At 42.9% G+C, this 22,672-nt stretch overlaps 4 protein-coding genes across 7 annotated transcripts; 2 read left to right on the forward strand and 2 right to left on the reverse strand.

The window, feature by feature from the left end:
- Positions 1 to 613: 613 nt before the first annotated feature.
- Positions 614 to 3,267, reverse strand: smim20 (small integral membrane protein 20). Of its 3 annotated transcripts, none has more exons than XR_006842422.1 (4): positions 3,071 to 3,267; positions 2,475 to 2,531; positions 1,977 to 2,091; positions 614 to 749 (listed from the first exon to the last, which is right to left on the reverse strand). XR_006842422.1 is itself a non-coding variant. In XM_046380805.1 (3 exons), exons 1-3 carry the CDS (start codon positions 3,177 to 3,179, stop codon positions 2,048 to 2,050), a joined length of 210 nt encoding a protein of 69 aa, XP_046236761.1. In that variant the 5' UTR covers positions 3,180 to 3,267; the 3' UTR covers positions 1,566 to 2,047. The 3 variants fall into 3 exon arrangements, 1 of the variants encoding a protein (XP_046236761.1); XR_006842423.1 differs by lacking the exon at positions 614 to 749 and adding an exon at positions 1,566 to 1,762; XM_046380805.1 differs by lacking the exon at positions 614 to 749 and having other exon boundaries at positions 1,566 to 2,091.
- A 44-nt stretch (positions 3,268 to 3,311) lies between these two features.
- man2b2 (mannosidase, alpha, class 2B, member 2) lies at positions 3,312 to 10,101 on the forward strand. The gene is made up of 19 exons (XM_046380799.1): positions 3,312 to 3,567; positions 3,743 to 3,889; positions 4,027 to 4,132; positions 4,215 to 4,387; positions 4,553 to 4,668; positions 4,760 to 4,937; positions 5,077 to 5,275; positions 5,368 to 5,558; positions 5,756 to 5,927; positions 6,041 to 6,177; positions 6,559 to 6,836; positions 6,973 to 7,164; positions 7,278 to 7,521; positions 7,603 to 7,713; positions 7,811 to 8,003; positions 8,359 to 8,505; positions 8,605 to 8,717; positions 8,838 to 8,955; positions 9,059 to 10,101. The coding sequence occupies exons 1-19, from the start codon at positions 3,430 to 3,432 to the stop codon at positions 9,163 to 9,165; spliced, it is 3,060 nt and encodes a 1,019-aa protein (XP_046236755.1). The 5' UTR covers positions 3,312 to 3,429; the 3' UTR covers positions 9,166 to 10,101.
- si:dkey-19b23.7 lies at positions 9,948 to 12,647 on the forward strand. 2 transcript variants are annotated; one of them, XM_046380802.1, is made up of 9 exons: positions 9,960 to 10,101; positions 10,227 to 10,297; positions 10,377 to 10,448; positions 10,523 to 10,594; positions 10,700 to 10,899; positions 11,240 to 11,303; positions 11,387 to 11,552; positions 11,802 to 11,999; positions 12,220 to 12,647. In XM_046380802.1, the coding sequence occupies exons 1-9, from the start codon at positions 10,047 to 10,049 to the stop codon at positions 12,342 to 12,344; spliced, it is 1,023 nt and encodes a 340-aa protein (XP_046236758.1). In that variant the 5' UTR covers positions 9,960 to 10,046; the 3' UTR covers positions 12,345 to 12,647. The 2 variants fall into 2 exon arrangements, with proteins under 2 accessions (XP_046236759.1, XP_046236758.1); XM_046380803.1 differs by lacking the exon at positions 10,227 to 10,297 and having other exon boundaries at positions 9,948 to 10,101.
- A 273-nt stretch (positions 12,648 to 12,920) lies between these two features.
- Positions 12,921 to 17,920, reverse strand: si:dkey-19b23.8 (low density lipoprotein receptor adapter protein 1). Its single transcript, XM_046380804.1, has 3 exons — positions 17,578 to 17,920; positions 15,215 to 15,946; positions 12,921 to 14,742 (listed from the first exon to the last, which is right to left on the reverse strand). The coding sequence occupies exons 1-3, from the start codon at positions 17,591 to 17,593 to the stop codon at positions 14,657 to 14,659; spliced, it is 834 nt and encodes a 277-aa protein (XP_046236760.1). The 5' UTR covers positions 17,594 to 17,920; the 3' UTR covers positions 12,921 to 14,656.
- Positions 17,921 to 22,672: the final 4,752 nt, after the last annotated feature.

Raw genomic sequence — 22,672 nt, forward strand, 5'->3', positions numbered from 1 at the left:
GGGCTCTCCAAAGTTCTTGCTTTTGTTCACTTTTTATTTTCTGTTCCTGTTTACTGCACTTGACATAATGTGAGGGAGGAGTTTGCTCCGCTCGTATTTCATATCCCACCCCTTGGCGAACACTTTCGGCTGTTTCTTCAACCCTGTGACCTGTCTGTCAACCCGTGTTCCCATGGCAATTAGTTAGAACCCTTGGCCAATTATCCGCTGCTCTTGAACACACGCCTAACAAACAAACACTGCAGATCAACAATGTGCCACCACTTTCCACAAACTGCCTCAATAGCCAGGAGAGATTTGTGTGATGGGTTAATAGCGGGATAGTAAAAGTGCTGTGAAGGCAGCATTGTTGAGTTCATGATAGTTTATAGTGTGCTGTGACCCTTTTGAATGTTTTATAGTGATGGGTGTCTACCTATGTATTCAGCTGAATGGGACAAGGGACACAGAAAGAAGACTAGACAGCACAGAATTCTAAAAGCCTGGTACAGACTTGAGGCCCACTTCTTAATAGACAAACGTAAGGAGCAAGTTTCATGGAAAGACAAGACTAAAAAGCTGAAGGCCATGCTGCACAACCTGTTACATACTTTGCCAGGCAGAGTAACAGAGATTGAGTGTCTCTCTATTCTGTGTGTAGGTGACGCGTCCCCTCAAGAATGTGGTTCTCTTCCTCTTGCCGCTCTCTTCAATTTCCCCTCTGGTTGCTTACTTCACTCGCACAGCCGAAAAGCTGTCGCTTGAGGAATCTGGAAAACACCAGTGGGGAATGAGAGGAATTTCTGCTTTTCGTTTTTCCTCAACCACCCCCTCACCCCTTGCTCTCTTTACTTTGGATGCCTCTGCACAGCCGGGCTCTTGAGTTTTCTCTTGTTTCTGAATACAACCCAACAATAACAACCTCTCATAAACAATGGGGCTTGTTGATTGGGGGGTTGAGAAGGAGAGTGGCCGTTGCTGGCCTGTGCAGTCAGTTTTGCTGGCAGCAAGCCTTGCGAATGGCCCTAAAAGTCAGAAAGTACAGGCTACATCGAGGACTGTGAAAGATTTAAGGGCAATTTTAAAAATGCACCATCTCTGAAGGACCATAAACACATGCTTTAGTTCTTTCTTAATCTATCATTCCTCCAAAAGGACTTTGATGGACCAAACTCTGAAAGGGGATGCTGGTCAGTGTCAGGAAACCACAAAAGTACAGGGGAAAAAAATTTTAGTTTTGGAATTCCCTGCTTTTAAGGGACCCATGGACTCATAAAGGGAGTCTGGATCACATCGAATAGGATTTTGAACAAGACGACCATGGTGCCCTGCCCTCTCCTTTCAGCCTATGGGCAAAACACAGCTAAAATCACATGCCACTTAAACAGCCGAGCAACAATTAAACCCTGTGTTTGTGACAGGGAAATGATAATACAGAGTGATGTGTCCTGGAATAACTCTGCCCTGACGATTTCCATTTTGGCAGATGATACCCCACATTACTGGACATTGTCCCTCATCTGCTGAACCGTTTTTACGACTCTCATTCCAACTAAATAAAAATAAAATGTCAAAAGAGATTCTTGTGAATGAGATGGGTATACAAACCACTGTATTTTATTATAATTTACCACAGGCCACATACCAGAGCAAGGCTTTTGGAAATACAAAAGTTTTTCCAAAATATCTAAGATGCACAAACAAAACATCACACAATATTTTGTGTCGACAGATAGGCATAGAGCACCCCCTTGTGGACAAAAGAGAAGTAGCAGCACATCATCTGAAATTTGAAAGATGACAGGAATGTGGTAGAAAGTCCATCACACGGTTTGATTTGTTTTTCTTCGTGTCATCACAATATATTACTCATTAGAGAGAGAAGTTAAATTAACAAATTGTTGAAGAATCATATTGCAGTTATAAGAGCTCTGAACTTTATTTATATGACTTTAACAACCAAAAAAAAAAAAAAACACATTCTAGAAAGCACTCACTCGTGCGCACAGCAAGCACTCATCAAAAAGGAATTCTCTCTTCAAAATCTTCATCAGCATCAGTGTCAGCATCATTTGCCTGCAGGCTTGAATGGATCAGACCATATTTTCACACCTTTAGACAAAAAAAATAAACATTTGTCAGAAAGGTGTTTGTAAATTACATGAATATCCCATCAAATAAAGTCTAATACATTCTGAAAGACTCAGTCTAAACAACCTCATCAGGGATATAATATACCGACTAAAACAAAGCAGTAGTGAGGTCTCTGCAGCATTTAACTACATGGCATTGAATGGTGAAATATTATCACATTTAAATAAATTATATACATTTGACAATATGGCCTTTGCGTGGTACATGGCCAAAAACATGCCAGTTATATCATATATAACATACGTCGACCTTGAAATTGCAGATCAAAATTGATTTTGATTTGACGAATCGTAGTACCCCCTGTACATAAACTGTGTACATGTACTGTGTGCTATTCGTACCCACAGGCTGAATGTCTGCTTGGTCGATTCCTGTCCGGTTTACCTTTTGGACTTCTCCTAGCAAAGAGAGGGAAAAGTGCAGCTTACTCAGAAGACAAATGTAGTGGTCAAGATCAGCTAAGTGACCAAGACTTTCACATGGCAGCTTTATCGCTCTCTTTTGTCTGTACTGTCAGCAACACTGGAGGATGTTTTCACAATCTACTTAGTGTCAAGGTGGACAACACTTTATGTACAACGTGTTTTTTCCCATGAGCAAAATAAAATTCCCAATTCATCCATTTAAGTTAATAATGAGAGTATACTGAGAAACTGTTAGCTAACTTAAAACTGTAACCTCAGCAGCTGAACAACCTATTAGCAAGCTAATGACGAAATACGTGGCTAGCTATCTATATTAGCGCTAACTGGATAGCTAGCTTTCAAGAAAACACTGGCGTTAGGTCAAATAAAACAACAACTATTTACTTGTAACTGAAAATAATTAATACAACGATACATCTTTTACACTCGGAACATAACGTAACAAAAACCACTAAGCTAGCGCTGTATATTGCAAACTGTGTAATATTTTACGAAAGCTGTGAGACACTTACTGTACTCGTTTTTGTGTGCGAGCGGGTAGAAGAATATGGGGTAAAATGCAGCGGCAACAGCCGTTACAAAGCCTCCAAATATGAAAGCTATTCTAGTGTTTTTGGACATTTTAAATGTTGCATCGGATGTCACGCTCTCACCTCCAAATGTACACAGAGTTTACAGGAACTGTTTCCGGTGTAAAGGTCGCCTGGTCCACGCGTTAGCAAATAAGAGGTCAAGTTAGTTTGGTTGTCCCAGGCTTCCGTACTGCCGACTGGAAATCGTCATAGTCACATGTTGTATCACAACAATAACAAGGAAGATTGAGCGAAGACTGGAGAAGTCGTCTAATTCTCGTCCTTCACGGGCTTAAAAAATGAGATTTTTAATCGTATTTGTATTTTTTCCTTGTTGTTGTTGTTGGTCACGTGGAGTGACAGGCGAAAACAAGCCAATTCAAACTTTCGTAATCCCTCACAGTCATATGGATGTTGGCTGGGTGTATACCATTCAGGTAGATTTCTGTCACTTTATTCTTAATAAGATGTTAAACTTAATAAGCATATTGTGTACAGCCTGCTGTTGAACAGTTTCATTTCACCCAACCACGAATGATTGCTTTTACCGATATAATTTGTGTTAATGTATGTATTTTAATTTTACAATATGTAAGTGTGTATTCACCACAGGAGAGTATGCACGCCTATGCAGCCAATGTGTACACCAGTGTGACTGAGGAGCTGTCAAAGGCAAAGGACCGCAGGTTCATCGCTGTGGAACAGGAGTTCTTTCGACTATGGTGGCATAATGTAGCCACAGACGCTCATAAGAGACAAGTAAGGATATTTGATGGCTCAGTAACCCCAACTGACGTAAGATAAGGCACAATATACTATATAAATCACAAATAAACTGATCTTCATGTGTGAAATTGCTGGAGTGGCATGTTAAATACACCGTAAATCATTTCCAGGTACGACAACTCGTAAAAGAGGGTCGACTTGAGTTCATCATCGGGGGCCAAGTGATGCACGACGAGGCTGTGACTGATCTGGACGATGAGATATTACAAATGACAGGTGGTATAACACATTTCCTCGCCCTGTAAAGAGATGTATAATAGACTTACAGGTCTTGCTCTCTGTGTCTGTGCTGTTTCAGAGGGACATGGTTTCCTCTACGAGACGTTCGGCGTACGTCCTCGGTTCTCCTGGCACGTGGATCCATTTGGAGCCTCTGCCACCACGCCTGTCCTCTTTGCCCTGGCTGGGTTCAATGCCCACCTCATCTCCCGCATTGACTATGACCTCAAAGATACCATGCAGAAAAACAAGGTACTAGTTGGTGTCTAAATTGTACAAAAGTGAACACAGAATCCATTTCTTTTAGACCTGTACTCACACACTCTCATCGGAAAAGTATACTATCATTTAATTTGGATGTCTAACCTTAGAATGGAACTTAAAAGTCACTGCATGTTGTTTATCTTTTTCGTACAGAGACTACAGTTTGTGTGGAGAGGTTCTCACTCTCTAAAACAGAAGCAGCAGATCTTCACTCACACTATGGACCAGTTTAGCTATTGCACCCCGTCATCTCTGCCATTCTCCAATAGGTAGTCCATGTTTTGGCCATAATTCTGTATCCATATTTATTAAATTAGTACCACTGAATAGACAAACGGCAGATGTGTTCTTCCATTTCAGCTCTGGGTTCTATTGGAACGGAGTTGCCTTGTTCCCTGATCCCCCTAAAGATGGAGTTTACCCGAACATGAGCCTGCCTGTCACAAAGGAGACAGTGCGCGCTTACGCCGAGACGATGGTGGAAAACATTAAGCAGAGGGCTGCCTGGTTCAGGACCAACCATGTGCTCTGGCCGTGGGTGAGTAAAGAGAAACCTGCTATCCTTTTTTTTTAATTTCAAAGCTATGTTTTATGATTGAAAGAAGTTTTTCTGTTCAAGAGGATGTTGTGAATTTTCTGAATGTAATTAACACCCTTGACCTCCCCTCGTGTTTCAGGGCTGTGACAAACAGTTCTACAACTCATCTGTCCAGTTTAACAACATGGATCCTCTAATGAAGTACATCAACCAGCACAGCAAAGAGTTTGGCGTGACGGTCCAGTATGCCACTCTTGGTGAATACTTCCAGGCCATCTACCAATCAGATCTTGTCTGGGAGCAACGCGGGAGTGAAGATTTTCTGCCATATTCTACTGGTGAGAATCTGCATCCTATAAACCATCACCTGCTTCACATGAAGGGAAGGAAATCAGGCACAGTCAGTTTTCTTGTTGATATCATCTTTTAGAACCGCACCAGGCATGGACGGGGTTTTATGCCTCCAGAAGTGTTTTGAAAGGAGTGGCACGACAGGCCAGTTCCCAGCTGCATGCAGCAGAGACTCTGTTCACACGCTACCGAATCAACTTCCCTGATGGGCCTGTAGCTAAAGACTGGGCTCTGGACAAACTAAGGGCACTTCGCTGGGCTGTTTCCGAGGTGACTTGTCAAAATATTTGACTCCAGAAAGGTATCGATATGTCAAAATCTTCAAGATGATTTAATACCTATTGCATGCACAAAACAAGGTAAATGATAATAACAGCCTATAGATATTTGACTTTCAGATGTCTCTCAGATTACCACAAACCATAAACTCAGTGTTTTAACAAAATGTTATTTTCTGGTGTTTTTAGGTCCAGCACCATGATGGCATCACTGGCACAGAGTCTCCCAAGGTGGCAGACATGTACCTGCAGCATCTCATGCAGGCCATGATGGGAGTGGAGGAGCTTCTGGCTGCACTGTTCCTGCTGCCCCAAAACCTGGACATACCCAGCATCCTCGGCAGCCGCTACCACAAAAGAGGTGTGGACATTTTTGCAAGAGAACGGCAGCTTCGTTTAGCATGCTGATAAATGATCTTTTTAAACATTTATATGACTGTATAAATAAATTAGGCCTTAATTTCCTCATGCCAGGTGTTCATCAGGGTTTGGAGCAGCACGTCATCGTTTACAACCCATTAGCATGGAACACAACAACTGTCATCAACATCACTGTAACCTTCCCCACTGCAGCTGTCTTTGATGATCATGGAAAGCCTGTACCTGCACAGGTAGTGGTTTTTGTTTTTTTGACTGTAACAAATGTTGAAATGTTTTGTCTTTAAGGGGAAACTATGTAACTGTGATGTTTGATAACATTCCCTAACAACAGCCACCCTTAGCTACTGGCTACCATGAGCAATAGTGTGTTTTATGTTTACATGAATTCAGCTTTTGCAAGAGAAATTTGGTACGTCTGTCTTCATAAGTTACATAATCTGACTTTTTAAAAGAAATTCTTAAAATATTACTATATGTTACTTGTCTGGACAGACAATGTCATAAAATTCAAAAGGTTATCAGGTGTCTTTTATAAGAAATTGAAACTTTCATCGGTTTTATAGTGATGGATTTCTAAGCATTGTAATAATCGTCATCTTCCTTTGTTACAGATCCAGAGGTCTGCACAGTCCAATGCAACCTTCGATCTTTTCATCATGGTGGAACTTGGTGGCCTTCAGCACAGGAAATACCTGATTAAGTTCTCAGAGAAGCCATGCTTTGGGAGGTCCAAGTGTGGATGGACTTATGAAGCTAAAGGGGTTCTGTTTGAGAGACGTAACGTGCGAGACTGGTTGAGAACAGGGAGGAGGCTGCTGCCTGTTCTGAATGAATGTTACAAGCTGATGTTTGACCAGGATACAAATCTACTGCACAGCATCACTTACCTGTGAGACTTTAAGCCATTTAAACTGAAGTTGTTGTTCAACTAATTTGCAGTAAACATAGGGAGAAGTTTAAGTATTGCTTGCATTTCTGTATATTTGCACGTTATCACACCCATTCCTTTTTGTCATCGTTGGCAGTGAAGAAAAAAGGAGAATACGGATGACTCAGGATTTCTGGAAGTACCGCGCAAATGGAGATGTAAAAGCAGGACCCATCTCTGATAACTACATCTTCAGCGCTAACAGTTCAGCTGTGCGGGCCTACAAGGCTGTGGAAATGGAGATTATCCCCGGGAAGATTGTGACGGAGATCAGGCAGCACTTCTACAGGTGGATTAAATGAACCCGTTTTACTTCTTGCATCTGTCTGCAACTGCAGTAATTCTGCTTCTCCCTTCTCAACCCTAATTGTGATATTTCACACTCCCCATTCCATCTTTCAGAGAGGAAAGTGATAAAGACTATGCCTACTCCATCACCACCCGTGTCCCAGAATGCTTTGGGAGCAGACGCCGGTGTTACAGGCTGGAACAGACCTATTCACTGGGTCCCCTCTGTCTCAACACAGAGGTCGTCCTCAGAACCAGCTCCTCCTTGAATAACAACAGGACCCTTTACACAGATGAAAACGGCTATCAGATGATGAAGAGGACATACAGGAAGTTCATTAATAACACTTTAGCGAGAGTAAGTCCTCTGGTAAACTGAAGATTGAGGACAAAATACTGGGATATGTAGAATAATCTATACATAATATGCATTTTGCAGAACTATTTCCCAATGGTTCGGGCAGCTTACATCGAGGATGACCTCAGCAGACTCGTGCTGGTCGGCGACAGAGCTCACGGTGTGTCCAGCCAAGCCAACGGACAACTGGAGGTACAAAAAAAAAAAAAAACATGTAACACATACACGTGTTTCAGTTGGTGTCTGCTCACAAATATTCTATGTTCTTTGTGTTTCACCCCGTCCTCAGGTCATGCTCCATCGACGACTTTGGAACAACTTAGCCTGGAACCTCGGCTACAACCTGACCCTCAACAACAGCTCGGTTGTGACGCCCACCCTGTGGATGATGCTGGGCTCCATCACCGCCACCTCCAAGCTTTACCAGAGGGAGGCAATAGAGCTGCAACACAGACCTGTCGTCATGCCCATAGACAGACCTCGTGAGTGCATGACATCAAAAACTCAAAGCTCAAAGTGCTCTCTCTTAATAGTCAGCATCTCCAAGTCAAGTTTATTTATATATCACACAAATGTTAAAAACTTTACTGATATGACAATGACAAAATCTGCAATAGCTATCAAAACAGTCCATTACAGGACATGCATCAACAAAATCAGACACATAAAAAGCAAGTAAAAATCAGTCCACTCACCATTGAAATGAATAGTGCAAAATATATACAGTAAGTTCCCTCATTCTTTCACTAATTTCCAGTACTAGTATTGCATTGTGTTGCCCTCACTACCATAGATTTGTTCTGGCTGACCAAACTCCCCAATCTGTTGAATCTTTAGAGAGGCCCTGGCAGGAGAAGGAACCCAGAGGAAGTTCTCCTGTGCCTTCAGTCATTCTCCCGCCCAACCTTCATCTGCTCAGCCTCAGTATCCCTGGATGGAACTACAGCTCTAACCATGATGTTCACCTCAGCCACGTTCACTCCGGTCAGCTATGAGACATATTGGGCTCATGAAAGCTGCTTTTGATTTTTCTTGGACAGAGCCATCAGTGAACATGATTTTTCCCCCATTACATGTGTCTAGGTAAGAATCAGCCCTCAGAGCCAGACTATAGTCGGGTCTTGTTGAGGATCATGCATCTCTTCGAGGAAGGAGAAGACCCTGAGCTTTCAAAGCCAGTCACCATAAATTTGAAGGTCTTAATAATCATAATAATACAACGTAATTTCTACATTAATGTGTTGTCAGATTTATGTCATTTTAAAATAGTACTTGTATAATCTGTATCCTCTTCAATGGTCATTTCCTGTGAGCAGGATGTTCTGCAGGGCATAGGGGAAGTAAAAGTGCTGGAGGAGCGTTCACTCACGGGTACCTGGGATATCACCTCTCTGCAGAGATGGAAGTGGAAGACTGCTGATAACTTAGGAACAAGTGAGACAGATGTTTAAATTGTCTGGCATTAACATTTTATCAAATGCCACTTTCCTCATCTCCTTTTATGGCTTTCATGTTGTCTGTGTTGTCTTCACCTCAGACAAAAAACGGTGCTGGACTTGTGGAGATGAACCGTTCACTGTGACCATCTCACCCAAAGAGATCAGGACCTTCTTCATTCACTTCGCCACTTCCAGGAACTTTTAGGCTGAAATGTCTTCTGTGAAGACAGCCGACCCTTGGACACAATATGACAATGCTTTTAAAGATTTGATCATTTCCTGCACTGCTAATTAACATTATTTTTGCACATTATGTTGTGTTGTTGAGAAACACTGACGTGCTGATCAGATGTGAATTAAGTGATTATTTTTGTCTAATGTCTAACTTCACACAATCAACACCACAGTAAACTTTGTCTAACGCTGGGAATTTATATTAAATTACAGATGAGAAACATGGTTTTTCATTCATTCCAATGAAAGCAGCGCAAAGGTGTTCTGACCACGGATGCATTTAAAACATTTGCTTCGGTATCATAAAACGGACCTTGCATTTTTAAACTTGTAACCGTTGAAGAGGAGTTTTTAAAGAAGGGATGATGCCAGCATGCTAAGTCTAGCTGAGTCCACAAGCCGAGTCCAGGGACCCCATGGGGTCCTTGAGGTGTTTTGAGGAAGCCCTCAGCAAAATGGGGATTTATATTTTTTCACTCTTAATTCCATCCATAAGTAACATGAATCAGTGTTTGGCCTGAAAGCTGAATGCCATACGACTTTTAACAGCCTAACGGCAATATTTTCCGCATTAAAGCTATGTTGCCAGTGAAATTGTTGCTGCTTTGCCTTAACCAAGTGGAACCGTTTTATCTGTGCTGTCACGTCGCTAACATGGCCGCTAGGGGCTTCCATACTCCCGTTACCAAACCGACTTCACGCACCAACAGACCAGCCAACACCCGAGGAACAAAAAAAAAAAAAAGAAAGAAAGAATAAACCCTCGTCTGTCTGTGCATCACCGCTGCAGCCGGCCGGAAACAGAGGTCGTTATCAAATAGCACAATGTAAGGTTTTTAATGCCAGCACATCATGACCGCCTGCGAAGGAAACCACGGTGTCAGCGATTTGGTACAAGATGAGCAGCGTGAGTCGTTTCCTGGCCTTGTTTGTTTGTTTGTTACGCATGTTTCACATTGTACACTCAGTCTATGCGTTGTTCCTATTGTGCACCTTTTAATGGAAACGAATGAAGGCTTTTATTGTCGATAGAGATGCTGGATGCAGCGAGGTGGCTGCTAGGATACCAGACTGGGAGGGGGGTGATGGATGAGGATTTTAAGGTCAAAACTGGGGAAGATTAAGCTTTACTGATGATTTTATGTCTTGCCTTTTATGTGACTATTTTCCCTCTCTGACCAGAAAAAAGAGAGGGAGCAGAGGAGGAAACTGCAGCACTTTCTGAGTGACTTGGCCCTGCTTGGATCATTACAGGTTAGTGAATGCAACATGCAAGTCCTTGAGCAGGGTCAAACTATTTCTTGCACATGATCTTGTTTCTGTCACAGGGCTTTAAATATTTCCAGCCTTGGCTAAGAGGGAAAGAGGAGCTGCTGCTGACCGTCGTTAATGAGGATCTGGTAAGTTTCTGGTATATCTCAGCAAACACTCACCGTTTTGACTTGCACCATCACTGACTGTGGCAAAGACCCTGTTCCTCCTATCCCTGATGACTTGATTTGCAGGGATGGCGCTCCCCGGGTTTTGTGGTGTCAAGAGCCTCCTCCTGCTCCTCCACCAGCAGCTGTAACAGCAGCGATGTCTCCCCCAGCAGCAGCTCCCCCAACCTGGACAGCCGGAGCAGCTCGCCCCTACCAGGGGAGCCTCCGGGCCCACAAGACCCGCAGTCGCACACACGCACCAAGACGCAGCCGCAGAGCGCCAGGTGACTGATGCGCCTGGAAACAGTAACATGTGTATATTCCACATGTGTTCAGTGTCCGCAGAAGCCCTTAATGTTGTGCTCAGTTTTGTGATGTTTTCAAATGTGAAACTGGGCAACAGCTCTACGAAATAGCATCTTGAATGACATCCATAGGTGCATCTGGGCCTTAGCCAAAAATCTAATGATTACAGCTTCTCAGATGTGAGGATTTGCTGGTTTCCTTAACTGAGTGTTTTGCTGGACCATCTCAAGCACATGTCACAAACTCATACAGGACAGAGTGTCTTGCATGCAGACTTTCGACACTAACACCTTGATTGACCTCCACCTCCGTCCTCAGGGACCCCATGGGTGAGGAGCATCTCCTCCCAGCCTCCCCCAGTGAAAGAGAGATAGCAGTGCCTGTAAGTGCTTCAGCCACACTCAGTGAATTTAAGGATTAACTCGCTCGCTCCAGTCCAACAGCCTCGACTTTGTCCCTCAACAGGAGGTGAACTGCACTCTGTTCTTACTGGCTGGCTATGTCAAGTACGGACGGCCCTACGCCTGGATACGCTCCAATCACGAGCGCCTGGTCAACATCGGAGGCACCGATTCGATGGTCAAGGACACGCCCATGAAACTCAAGTCCATCTCAGACTGGCAGACACGAGGTATGGAAACAATGTGAGGAATCCAAACAGGAGAAAGTTATTGTTTCACTGCGCAGATTCAGTAATTACACAGTTTTCCATGAGCTAAATTAGACACAGATGTCTGTGCTTGAGTTTAACCTTTATAGAGACTACTGTGTGGTGTGGATTACGTCTGTGGAAAAAGCTCTTGGTGCTTTTAGTTAGAAACATTTCAATTCACTGCTAGACTTACACAGATGTGAAGCAGAAGTTTGTTATTTTTTGCAGGTGTTCGTGTGTGGGACATTGTCAGTGAGCTGGTGTGCCTGTGCACCATTCCCTCTCCCTCCAACCCCTTCGCCCTGGACATGCGTTACATCAAAAACCTTCCCCTTCCTGACCTCTTCCTCGTCACAGGTGCTCTCCTCAGCTTCCTGGAGATGTATGTGGTGTACGGGAACCGGGACGAGTTGCACTATGACAAAGGTAAGAAATCTTGACTGGGGGGGGGGTTACATTCATGTTGTCACAGAGTGCTGCGTGTCAAGGTTTTGTCGTTTTAATACAGATTTTATTACGACCAGCAGATGGTGCTGTTTAGCTACATTACAGAGGAATCAGACATGCAGTCCTTCTCACACAACACTACTCTTAGCTGTGTTTGAGTTTTAAGGTTCATATTTCTGACAGTCTCCTCTCCTTTCAGTCGTAGAGGAAGTGAAGCCTCTGAGGCGTCTTCATGTCCAGTCCCTGCTGGACTTACAGCGACACAGAGAGAGCTCGGGGTTGAGCAGCAGTCCCACCGTGCAGGACTCTCCTGGACACGAGTGACTATGACTGTTCCTCTGAGATCCACATGAAGATGGGATTTGCTTGGTGCAGTTGTACTGACTTTTTTGGGGGAAAAAGCAGGCAACAAATAGGTGTGAAAGTGCATCAAGAGGATATAAGTCATTTGTTTCATTTTAATGATATTTTTTGTTTGTCATGATTTCTTGATGTAACCTGCGTGAACAAAATTTGTTTGTTTCAAGGTTGTCCAGTTGGAGCTGCACCTCTTGCTTTACTACAGTTGTAAGGTTGTCACATGTATGAGTATTTGAAAATGTGATAAAGCTGGAGAAGTAACCCTGGGAAATGAGTCACATGACTGAGATCAAAACATCCCAGGACCTCTGCAAATGGTTTGCCCTTCCACCCAAAGCGGCGCCCCCCCCACACCGTTCAACCCTGCTCTCCCACACACACAAACTTAAGGACAGGAATTCTATTTTCTTCTGGCCAAATATAACATTTTAAAAAGTTGAGCATTCATCAGGGTCAAAGCTCCAGAAGTTAAAGCTGGTTAAATATTTGTCTTCTTGAAGGTTTGAGCAGTGTGAGAACAACATGTACAGACAAACAAAATGTTGTATAAAAAAGGTTTATTATTCCATAAAATACATATTTAATTAAATATGTACAACAACATAAAACAGTACATTGATAAAATACGGCTTAAAGCAGGCACTTTAACCCCTCGTCTGAGATTGGGGGCTGCGCCATATGTTGAAAAGATACACCACAACTACAAAATGTTAACTGGTTTAAATTTAGTGGCACATCAGTCAAAAAAATACTTTTCCCGTTTTAAAAAAAATAGGCAACATTTCTAGCTTTTGGTCAGAAAACAAAAAACAACAAATGGTAGCCTCAGGGTGTACCACTAATCCTCAAGTCTCATTTGTAAACCTCGAGACCCAAATCACCACGGTCAGAGCATGTTATGCAATACTGCAAATATCAATGCCTTTAAACGTCACTGTAACTTAGGTAGTTAGGACCCCTTTCGTGTCTTTAATGTGAACAGGTCACAGGCTCAGAGTCAAAACACACGTCTACTGAGGAGGCTGCTCAATATGCAAAGTCACGGCTGGACGTGGAGAAGAATTCAGAGCTTTTAAAGAAGATCATCCATCTCAAATATCCCCAGTGTGAACGCAGGTGCATGGCTGCGCATTCCACACACAGGCTCCACATTGGGAACACAGTGTTCCCAGTGTCTGGACACAAGACAAACCCCACAAGTCAGGGCCGAGTCTGTTTTTCCACATTCCAAATAATTCATCGCAGTGGACCGTTAGATCTGCTTATTTCGCAGGATGCTGGAGTGGTCCGTCAGGGAAGGATTTTGTTGACCCTGCAAGGTTCTGTTTGGGTCCATTTATTTTCCTCCTCCATTTATAATGCAGGTGTTGGACCTGTCATAGAAGTCATGGAAAGTACTGACCTATTAAATTGTAAGAAATTCTGAAGCCTGTGATTAAAACGCAATGTGTTTAGAGATCAGATTTTACGCTTGAAAATTCAGAAAGTGCTCATAAATTGCTAACTATGACTAAATTCATGCACGTTACAGGCTAATCAGTTTTACCTAATGTTTGTTTGACCTTCGCCATTGATGTAATCTTGGTAAAAACTCTCACAATGTTGATTACAAATGTGGTTTTGTCTATCCACTTAAAAATAATGACCAGAAACACTCTTGCCAGTGCCACAGAGTTAAAAGCAACAAAATAAAATCATCACAATCTGTAACAAACGTCAGAGAAATTAAAAAATAATAAATAAAAATCAGCCTACAAAAAAGCTCTAGTTGTCTTTTTCCAGTTTTAGTTGTCATCTGTGGATCAACAACAAATGGTATCATTGTCAAAACAGATCAAACTCATCGTGGCTTCAGGATCAAGCCGACTACTTAAAAGCAACCAAACAAATCAAAAACAAAAAGCCCTGGAAATGAACCAGTCCAGTCCACAAAGGGCTTGCAGTCAGGCACAAGTCCTCAAGTAGCTGCTGACAGATGAACAAAGGAAGCTGTCAACAGCATTTTGTGCTACACCGGACGCCACTCGTGCAAAAGTCAAAAGACAACTTTGCTGCGTCAAAAACCTTCAAGTCCATACACTCACTGATTGCAACAACATCCTCTCACAAGCAGAGTCCTCAAATGTCCAAATATGGACACTTTATTCCATGTTTCATCCCCTTTTGTCCCTCCTTCTGTCTTGCAAATCACTCTCTCCCCTCCCGTCAGTGCTGCCATCCTTGAGGCTGTCATCAGGTTAATGTGTTCCCTTGTTGGAAGGGGTTAAAGCTGGGGTTCAGTTCCAACTATCGGAGGCAGACCCTCTTCTGCTGATGGCCCTGAGGGGGCTGCGAGACACTGAGCCCCGCTTCTTCCAGCGAACTGTAAAAGACAAAAAAGGAGTTTGTCAAGTTGTCGGTTTAACCTTGACCATTTACTAGGGCTTACTTCAGCACTTGGTTTTCATTGCTTTCACTAAATATGCTTGCGTCAACAGTGTCTTTAGAAATCTTATCTTTCTAAACAACTTTGGGAGCAAGACAGGAGAATATGAGGATAATGAGTCAGGGGAATGGCTCATTAGTCATACTCCATTAAAGGCCCTTTTGGTTCAAAACAACTATTCTCTCAGAAGTGAGCTAAGACAGGAATATGTTACTAATACACACATATCGACTTATTTTGTAATAAAAATGTGTACCTTTTGGCAACTCAACAGTGTATCAAATTTGCGATAACTACATAAAAGTTGAAAATCCAAACGGCAGACTTGACCAGACGGACATCTCGACTAAGAAAAAGCAAATTTCACCGCTTCATTAGGTACCGCTCCCTATAAAAGGCGTCATCTCACCTTTTCCCAGACTGGCGGGCAGCGTGGAGCTCTTCGTGTTGGTGGGAGAGTTGGACGTCTCCTCTGCTCGTTTCCCCTTCACGTCTCCTGGCTGCAGCGTAGCCGAACCGTCCTGCCAGTCGCTCAGCGCCCGCTGGAAAGAGTGTGCCAGGCAAGCAGTCATGTCCCGCGCCCGCTCCGCCCGGCTGCACCAGAACACTCGACACTGCAGCTGCTGCCCATGATGTTTGCAGATATACAGGAAGACGTTGGGCCGGTTGGCATCAGCGGCACAGTATGCAATGTCCTGCAGGTACGTCTTGGTGAGCTGCCGACCTGTACTCAGCTCCTTGACCTCAACGTATCTCGGGCGCACCACCAGGGCGTGATCTTTGCTGAGCTTCTTCCCATTAGCAATACCTTCTAGCAGGTGGCTAATAGCCTCCTGGGCCTGCTCTCGATCCAGAGAGAAGATTTTCTCTGTGCCCAGGTAGTGGACTTTGAACAGAGGGTCGCCATGGGATAAAGACTCTGTGCGGTCGCGGCGAAAGCGGCGACGTAGCGCAGCAGGAGAGTTCTTAAGGGTCTGCATGAGGTGAAAAGTGCTGAGGGACATGGTATGGTTGAGGTTGGGTTTGGAGCAAACTTTAGCTGAGGTGTATCTGCTGGTGGTCAGCTGGTCCTCTTCAGAGCCTCTCCCAGTCTTCCACCTCTCCTCTACAAATGGAGCGTAGTTGCATCCACTGCTTTTATCTGTAATGAGGCAGATAAAGACACTGATGTTAAACAGCATGAATAAGCAAACAAGACAAATGCTTAATTTTTGTTCAGAGTTTAGTAAGGTGAAGGAAAGGGCACATTCTTGGACCGTTTTAACTCCAAGAAGCAAATCTTCATTCATCACATATTTTGTGCAAAAGAAAAATATGCAGGCAGCACAACCACAGGCAAAACCAAAGGCCACCAAAGAGGATCAGTTACACCGATGACGTATTCAGTGAGGAATATTCATTCACCACAAATGCCAGCCATTAAATCCTGACATTCAGGTCTGGCTTGGGTTTTGTCCTCACAGCAAAGTGACATACAAACACACTTACAAACTGGACACGTGCTAAAATAAATGAAAGAAGCTTACTGTAACGTACAGAGGTAATCACAGGTATATAGTCTTCTTCAAACTCAACCCCATACCAAGTATGACAACCAGCACTCATAACACACAGTATTTGTTACTGGATGGTTTGAAGGCTTCTGTGACCTTGCTGGCCCTCATCTTATGCAACATCTGGCCTCCCATTGTCTCCCATCTTACAAGCCCAAAGAACTGCATGTTCCCCATTGTGTTAAATGTTATTTTTTCCCCCCTTTCTCTTTTCTTGGCCATTCTTTCAACATCCTTGCTCCATCCTCAGAAGTGAGTTGTGGCAAGAACCACCGACTGTTCCAAGGTAGTGACCATTGTTAGTCAACCCACTGCGCAGGAAACAGCTTTGCATTCCCTGCTAAATATTTCTCCTATAAACAATGGCGTGCTTTTGTGAGTGTGTCACATCACAGAAGGGATGCAAGTTGACCTAGAGGCAGGGCCGACCCAGGACGTGAACACATACAGTTACACATGTGGGTAACAAACATGTAAAGGTACTGACAGGCAAATTTGACTTGGACAGACACTCAAACACCCAGTTAACCTAATAAGAATTAAACCAAGGGTACTCAGTATTACTAGTTTTCCCCATCACTGGGGACAAGGCTAAGCAAAGCGCACGCACAATCCAGGTTTCCCTGACATGTGCAAAGGGCTGTCACATCCAAACACTTCCTGTTGTTGTTGTACAGAGCCCTTACAAGTGGACATCAACATTTAGGTAGATAGATAGACACTTTATTGATCCCGAGGGAAATTTTAATTTTATGTTTAAAATTTACCTTGCAGAACAGATAAACATCATATAGAGAGATTATTTGACCATACTTTATTTTAAATAGGTTATGTGGCACGAAACAACACCTGAGCAAAAAAAATGTCACTTAAGAGGCTATATTAAGTATCTCTTCTCTGTATTTCTGGATGCCACCAGAAAGACAAAAGTCTCTCATGTTCTCCTCCATTTCATGCCGGATTAACCCATAGGCCCTAATTATTACTTAAACAGCTCAAAAACATGTTGACGGGCAAAAAAGCTCAGAAATAAGCGGGATGACTAAAATAAGAGAAATTTAGAGAGGAGTTCGGCGAGCACCGAAGCGCCCGGCAAGACTCAAGAGCCACCAGCCATACTTCTCAGTAGACAGCACAGATGAATGAAACAATTATTTAAGTGTGCGCGTTTCAGCGAATTTAAGGCATCACATCCGAATTTCTCAAAAATCACTCTTACCTGGCCACAGTGTCATGCAAAAAATGTCCTCGTGCGCCTGATTTGAACCGCAGAATCGCGTGACCTTTTTTTAAACACACGGGGCAGGTGGAAATCTATCCTGCAAGTTCATACACAACCAGTTTCCCTGGCAATGTAGAAAAAAAGAATCGATTATCCAGCCGGGGTCGATAAACACTCAAATTTGAGGTTCTTCCGCGAGCTCAGCGATCCTCGTGCGCATGTAAAAGCCAGTGAGACTCGCACACAGCCTGAAACAGGTTTATGTAGCAGACGGACTGAATCACGCTCCGCTCCTCCTGCTTGCTGTGTGAGGTGTGTGAATCAGCGAGCCCGCGGGGAGACCGTTTTAAACAGCGTAGGCGCGAGCTCGTCACACACACGTGGACGAGCAGTTGCGTCTGAGCGGCAGTGAGCAAGCTGCTTGGTGTGTGAGCACAGGGATTTCTGAGGTGGCTGATGATTTACAAGAGAATTGGGATTTATAGGTTATGGCAAGTTGGATAACAATCGAATAACATTTAGTGTTTTACTGGCACTGAGTGTTTTAAGTGGGTTTATGGCCCACATCGTTTATGTACATATTTACATACATATTTAAGCCCTGATCATAGTCAGTTTGCCTTAAGTAGATTTGTAATCTCATTTCACACACTGACAGTATCTGTAAATTCTGCTGTCTGCGCTAAGCGAAAAATTCAAACCTAAGACTGTGGTTTTTATGGAAATATTTTAGATATGTTGGGCTATTTTATGCAACTGTCACGAAATATTAGCCTGACATATTTTGTGTTTGGCTGTAAATGTTGGGATATCCTCTTGAACTGAAAACAAACTAAAAGTTGGACAATGTCTGCCTGGACGTTGTACTGACTGACCTACTAGCAGGCCGCAGCCTGCTGGGATGTGAAATCTTGTGTCTTAAAGAAAAAGCAGAAGTTTTAAAAATACATATCTTATGTCTTTGCCATATCCCCTTTTGTTTATCAAAAGTTAGATTCAGATTCCCCAGATTTCCCCTTGACACCACGCTCTTCCAGCTGAGAGTTTCACATTACTTTTATAAAAGTACAGGGACCACCTGAAACCCACTACCCTTCCTTACCATCACATTGCGTCAGAGCCCTTCTCTAATGGGGATCACTGGCCTCACTGGTTCAGATCAGCTTCAAGTGTTTATTCTGTGGGTATTTTGAACGGTGGCAGAGGGAAAACTTTAAACAGTTCCATGTGTGCATGCGTCTGTCTGAGTGTGTGTGTGTGTGGTTGGGTGTGCCTGACGTGTGGAAACAGTAGGGTCCCTGTTTCTCCTGGGTTTGGCCCAATAACAGTTGAGTTCTGAACGTCACACTCGCCTCAGCTCCTAGCAGGACACACTGGAACTATTCTTGGGGCACCGGTGACATAATGGAGCATCTCAGACAGGCAACCCACCCTCCCTACGTAGCTCACAACAGGCAGCAAGAACAGAGTCAGCATCCAAATCGAGTGCAGCTGCAGCTCTTGTTGTGGCGTGTTGCACTGAAGGCGTAGTCTTATTTGATGCTCCTATTGACAGAGCCATTCAGTGAGGCCAAGCATTGAATGAGGTCTTAATTGCTCAGTTGATTGGTAAAGATTGTAAGTCCAGGTTCAGTGCTGTTCGTTTAAAAGCAGCCAGAGATGTATCCTATACTTCTAACTCAACTTGTTGTCTGGCTACTCCACAAAAGGGAATGTCAGTCAAGAACTACTGGATGGACCACCGTTAGTTTTTGTACCACTGTTTGTGCCACCATTAGAGACACACCCGATTGTTCAGAAACTGGCAGCCATTAATTCAAATGTCTTGTTTGCTCCCCGTGACTGAAACCAGCAAGTTTAAAAGCCTCTAAGGAGGTTATTACAAGTCGTTGTGGGCAAACAATTGAGACAATGTGTGACTGTAGCAAAAGGCAGAGTGGAAGCTCAAGTCTGGTTCAAGAAAGAACATAATGCTCCATGGCAAAACAGCTCCTTGAATGGTAAAAGTCAACACAGCTCACGGTTGAGCCGGGAGGAAATTTGGGAATGTCGAGAAACAAAAATCACATAAAGCCAGAAACACAGCTGGAGCTCTTACTTCACACTAACCACGTGGAATAACTGATTGAGACTGGGAGGTCATTACAACCCATCACAATCAGAGAGAATCAGAAGTTATCTGAGTTGTCTTGTATACTTTGCTTCTTAGAACTGATGTCATCATACTCGCAATGGGTGTAACTTCTGTTCTGGTTGCCACCCAGTGTCTTGAGAAGTTCAACAGGAATGGTATTGCTAGAAGCGGTGCAAACACATAAAATTTAGGAAGTAAGTCAACAGTATATGAACTGCCGTCTATTCATGGTAGAAATGTTTTATACTCAGTTCCCCTTTTTCGAAAACTGCAGTAAATCATTGGCATTCACTGATACATATCTACCTGCCTGTCAACAGTGCAGGCAGCATTCCAGTTCACTATTGCCGAGTTCTGTTGAAACAAAAAGCACATTACAACCTGTCCCTGGCCCCATGACAGCCAAAGGAACATCATGAACTTTTACCTTCACATGATAATTAACATTTGAGCAGAAATTGGTTTTCCCCAAAGAAGGCTCCTTGTGGCCCCCAGATTTTTCCTCTCGTGCCACCATTAAGTTGAATTTTTTTTTTTGTGAAATTTCTTAGCAGGGTAATGGATTTTGCTATACAATTGCCAAAGACATTACCTATATAATTGCTTTTATCCCTTTAATGCCATCATCATAAAAAATTAGTTTTGTCCAGTGATTTGGTTTATGACCACCAAGCTGAAAAACATTCCCGTCACCTTTAATTTGTGTTTAGTGCTAAGTAGCAAATGCTAGTAACACTGCTAAACTAGAATATATATACCATTAACATTGTACCTGCTAAGCACAAGTATATTAGCATTGTCATAGTGAGCATGTTAGCATGCTAACATTAGCATTTAGCAGTAAGTGCTACTGTGCTTTAAGCATCACAGAAAAGAAAAAGAAACACTCATGCAGTATAAAAACAATAACACGTTTCCCTAATAACAGCATCATTATGAATGCACAGGCTCGCCCGGTTAAATAATCATCAGATCAAAGAAATAAGGAACAAGAGAAGAAAAAAAGAAAAGTGTCTGAACAAAATGCAAATCAAATCAAATCAAAAAATGATCATTCATGTCGAAAACCATTAAACTGGTCACCTCTACAGTCTGCCACATTTCAGCCCAATGTGCATCTGATTATTACAGCAGAGTCATTTGCTGACCTCATCATTTCTAGTCACACCAGTTTGTGCTGTTATTTGCGTGAATACCACACACACCCATAGAGAGAACGTTCCCGCAGAGCTCTTACTCGTAAGGGGAAGTTGGATGGGGTGTAGAGATATGAAAACAGGAATGGTAATTGTAGATTTATGGGTCGTTGTGCGCTGTTCTCGGATCACCACTACAAGAGAAAAGGTGATAGGATGGTTGTTGTGTTGTTGATCATGTATGGCATGACAAGCGAGTTGAGCATATCGTCCAATTTAGATTTCGTAATCGCAGCAGAGATGTGTTGCATAAGTTCGTCTGTCAGTGCTGAGATGTGATGCATTTGGATTGTGAGCATGATTTTGCCATTTTCACAGCAAAGCACAGCAGAAAGCAATTCACTTATTCTCCATTGATATTAAAAGAAAGGCTGAAGTTCCAGGTTATTTGCATGCTTTCCTGTGTTTGAGTCACTCTAAGGAACAAAAGCTGCTCTTCCGGGGAAAGGGATCTTATCCAGTGTTGATAATCCAGGACTTTCTCTTCTCCTTGGTTACACCTTCCATGAACAAGTACAGCAGGCCTCTGATTTCATAGAGGGAAATGGCTCAGTTATTCAAAAGAGAAGTCATCTACGGGGCTTCATGCACAGATTTTCCTGTTATTCATCTAAATTCAAAGGAATCAAATCTGAGGAAAGTACCAAAGAGTAAGAAAAGGATGGACTGTGGGCTTTTCTGTCCTTCAGTAAAATGTGAATTTAGTGAGTTTAATATAATGTGAGAGGTTTTGTATTTTTACAGAGGCTTAACACTAATTTATCTCTAGTACACACACACACACACACACACACACACCCATCTCAGTTTTTGGCTGCAGCCCAAGCTTTGAGGTCTCCTTACAGTAAGGCTTTAAGGGAGAGGCGATTTCCTCAGGAAGCTGCCACAATTGCTTTTGTGCTTTTCTGTGTTTGGTTTGGTTTGGTTTGGTTTAGATATGCTACATGCATTTCACAGGAATCTGTGGAGCTGTTGTTCAGAAAAGACGGTCACACGTCTATGTGGTATTTATAAGACCTGTACATCGACAGGCTAATGTCATAAGCGCTTTTTTAAATCATTTGTCAATCAGTTCTGTAAAAACTGATGACATTCCCATAAGGGTCCCTGAATTATACAGGTTTAAAGTAATAATACATCTTCTAGTAATCAAAATGGGATTCTTTCATTTTCACCTTTAATTCCATATGAATGTGGCATAGCGCCAATTAGCAAATATTAATGTGCTGGTATGCTAAACTAAGACTGCAAACGTGGTAAACATTACAATCAGCTTGTAAACACTATCAAAAAGGTTGGCATGCTAATGTTAGCATTTAGTTGTGCCTAAAATACCACCTCACACAGCCGCTAGCATGGCTGTAGTTGTTTTATATCGACCCCTTTTAGTCCAGTTATTGCTTGGGAACTGTCTGGCTGCAGCTTTACTGCCCGTCAGCTACTGATATCAGCATCAACAAACAAACTGGGACATATTTAGAAAGTTCATGCTTCAAGGTTTAATATCGGGAAGTGCTAACCTGTGGGTTTACCTTGTGTGCAAATATGCAAGGCTGCAGTAACCCTAAGGCTTGTAGGGGTATTATTATACTTTAAAACAATTCAAAAGTAACGTGTGTTTGCAATAGCAACAGGTTTACACGTAAATTGGTGTTGTCTGTAAACTGATCCCAGGTTTGACCTGCCCTTAAGGCTAAAACAGGGAATTTGCAATGACCTGCGATCAAAAAGGGAAGCTGAGGGGTTCATGGAGGTGTTATTG

The sequence above is a fragment of the Scatophagus argus genome, chromosome 23 (genome assembly GCF_020382885.2).
Source record: "Scatophagus argus isolate fScaArg1 chromosome 23, fScaArg1.pri, whole genome shotgun sequence".
Taxonomy (NCBI): Eukaryota; Metazoa; Chordata; class Actinopteri; family Scatophagidae; genus Scatophagus; species Scatophagus argus.

Bases quoted from the DNA above. Each gene is read 5' to 3' on its own strand.
- si:dkey-19b23.7 (XM_046380802.1), top strand. From the start codon at position 10,047: ATGACCGCCTGCGAAGGAAACCACGGTGTCAGCGATTTGGTACAAGAT. The intron at 10,102-10,226 runs GTGAGTCGTTTC...TATTGTCGATAG, and splicing joins TTTGGTACAAGATGAGCAGC to AGATGCTGGATGCAGCGAGG. The intron at 10,595-10,699 runs GTAAGTTTCTGG...CTTGATTTGCAG, and splicing joins CCGTCGTTAATGAGGATCTG to GGATGGCGCTCCCCGGGTTT.
- si:dkey-19b23.8 (XM_046380804.1), bottom strand. The intron at 14,743-15,214 runs GTGAGATGACGC...TGTCTTTTACAG, and splicing joins GCCCGCCAGTCTGGGAAAAG to TTCGCTGGAAGAAGCGGGGC.
- man2b2 (XM_046380799.1), top strand. From the start codon at position 3,430: ATGAGATTTTTAATCGTATTTGTATTTTTTCCTTGTTGTTGTTGTTGG. The intron at 3,568-3,742 runs GTAGATTTCTGT...TATTCACCACAG, and splicing joins GCTGGGTGTATACCATTCAG to GAGAGTATGCACGCCTATGC. The intron at 8,956-9,058 runs GTGAGACAGATG...TCTTCACCTCAG, and splicing joins TGCTGATAACTTAGGAACAA to ACAAAAAACGGTGCTGGACT.
- smim20 (XM_046380805.1), bottom strand. From the start codon at position 3,179: ATGTCCAAAAACACTAGAATAGCTTTCATATTTGGAGGCTTTGTAACG. The intron at 2,532-3,070 runs GTAAGTGTCTCA...TCTCTTTGCTAG, and splicing joins CGCACACAAAAACGAGTACA to GAGAAGTCCAAAAGGTAAAC. The intron at 2,092-2,474 runs GTACGAATAGCA...TTTTGTCTAAAG, and splicing joins AGCAGACATTCAGCCTGTGG to GTGTGAAAATATGGTCTGAT.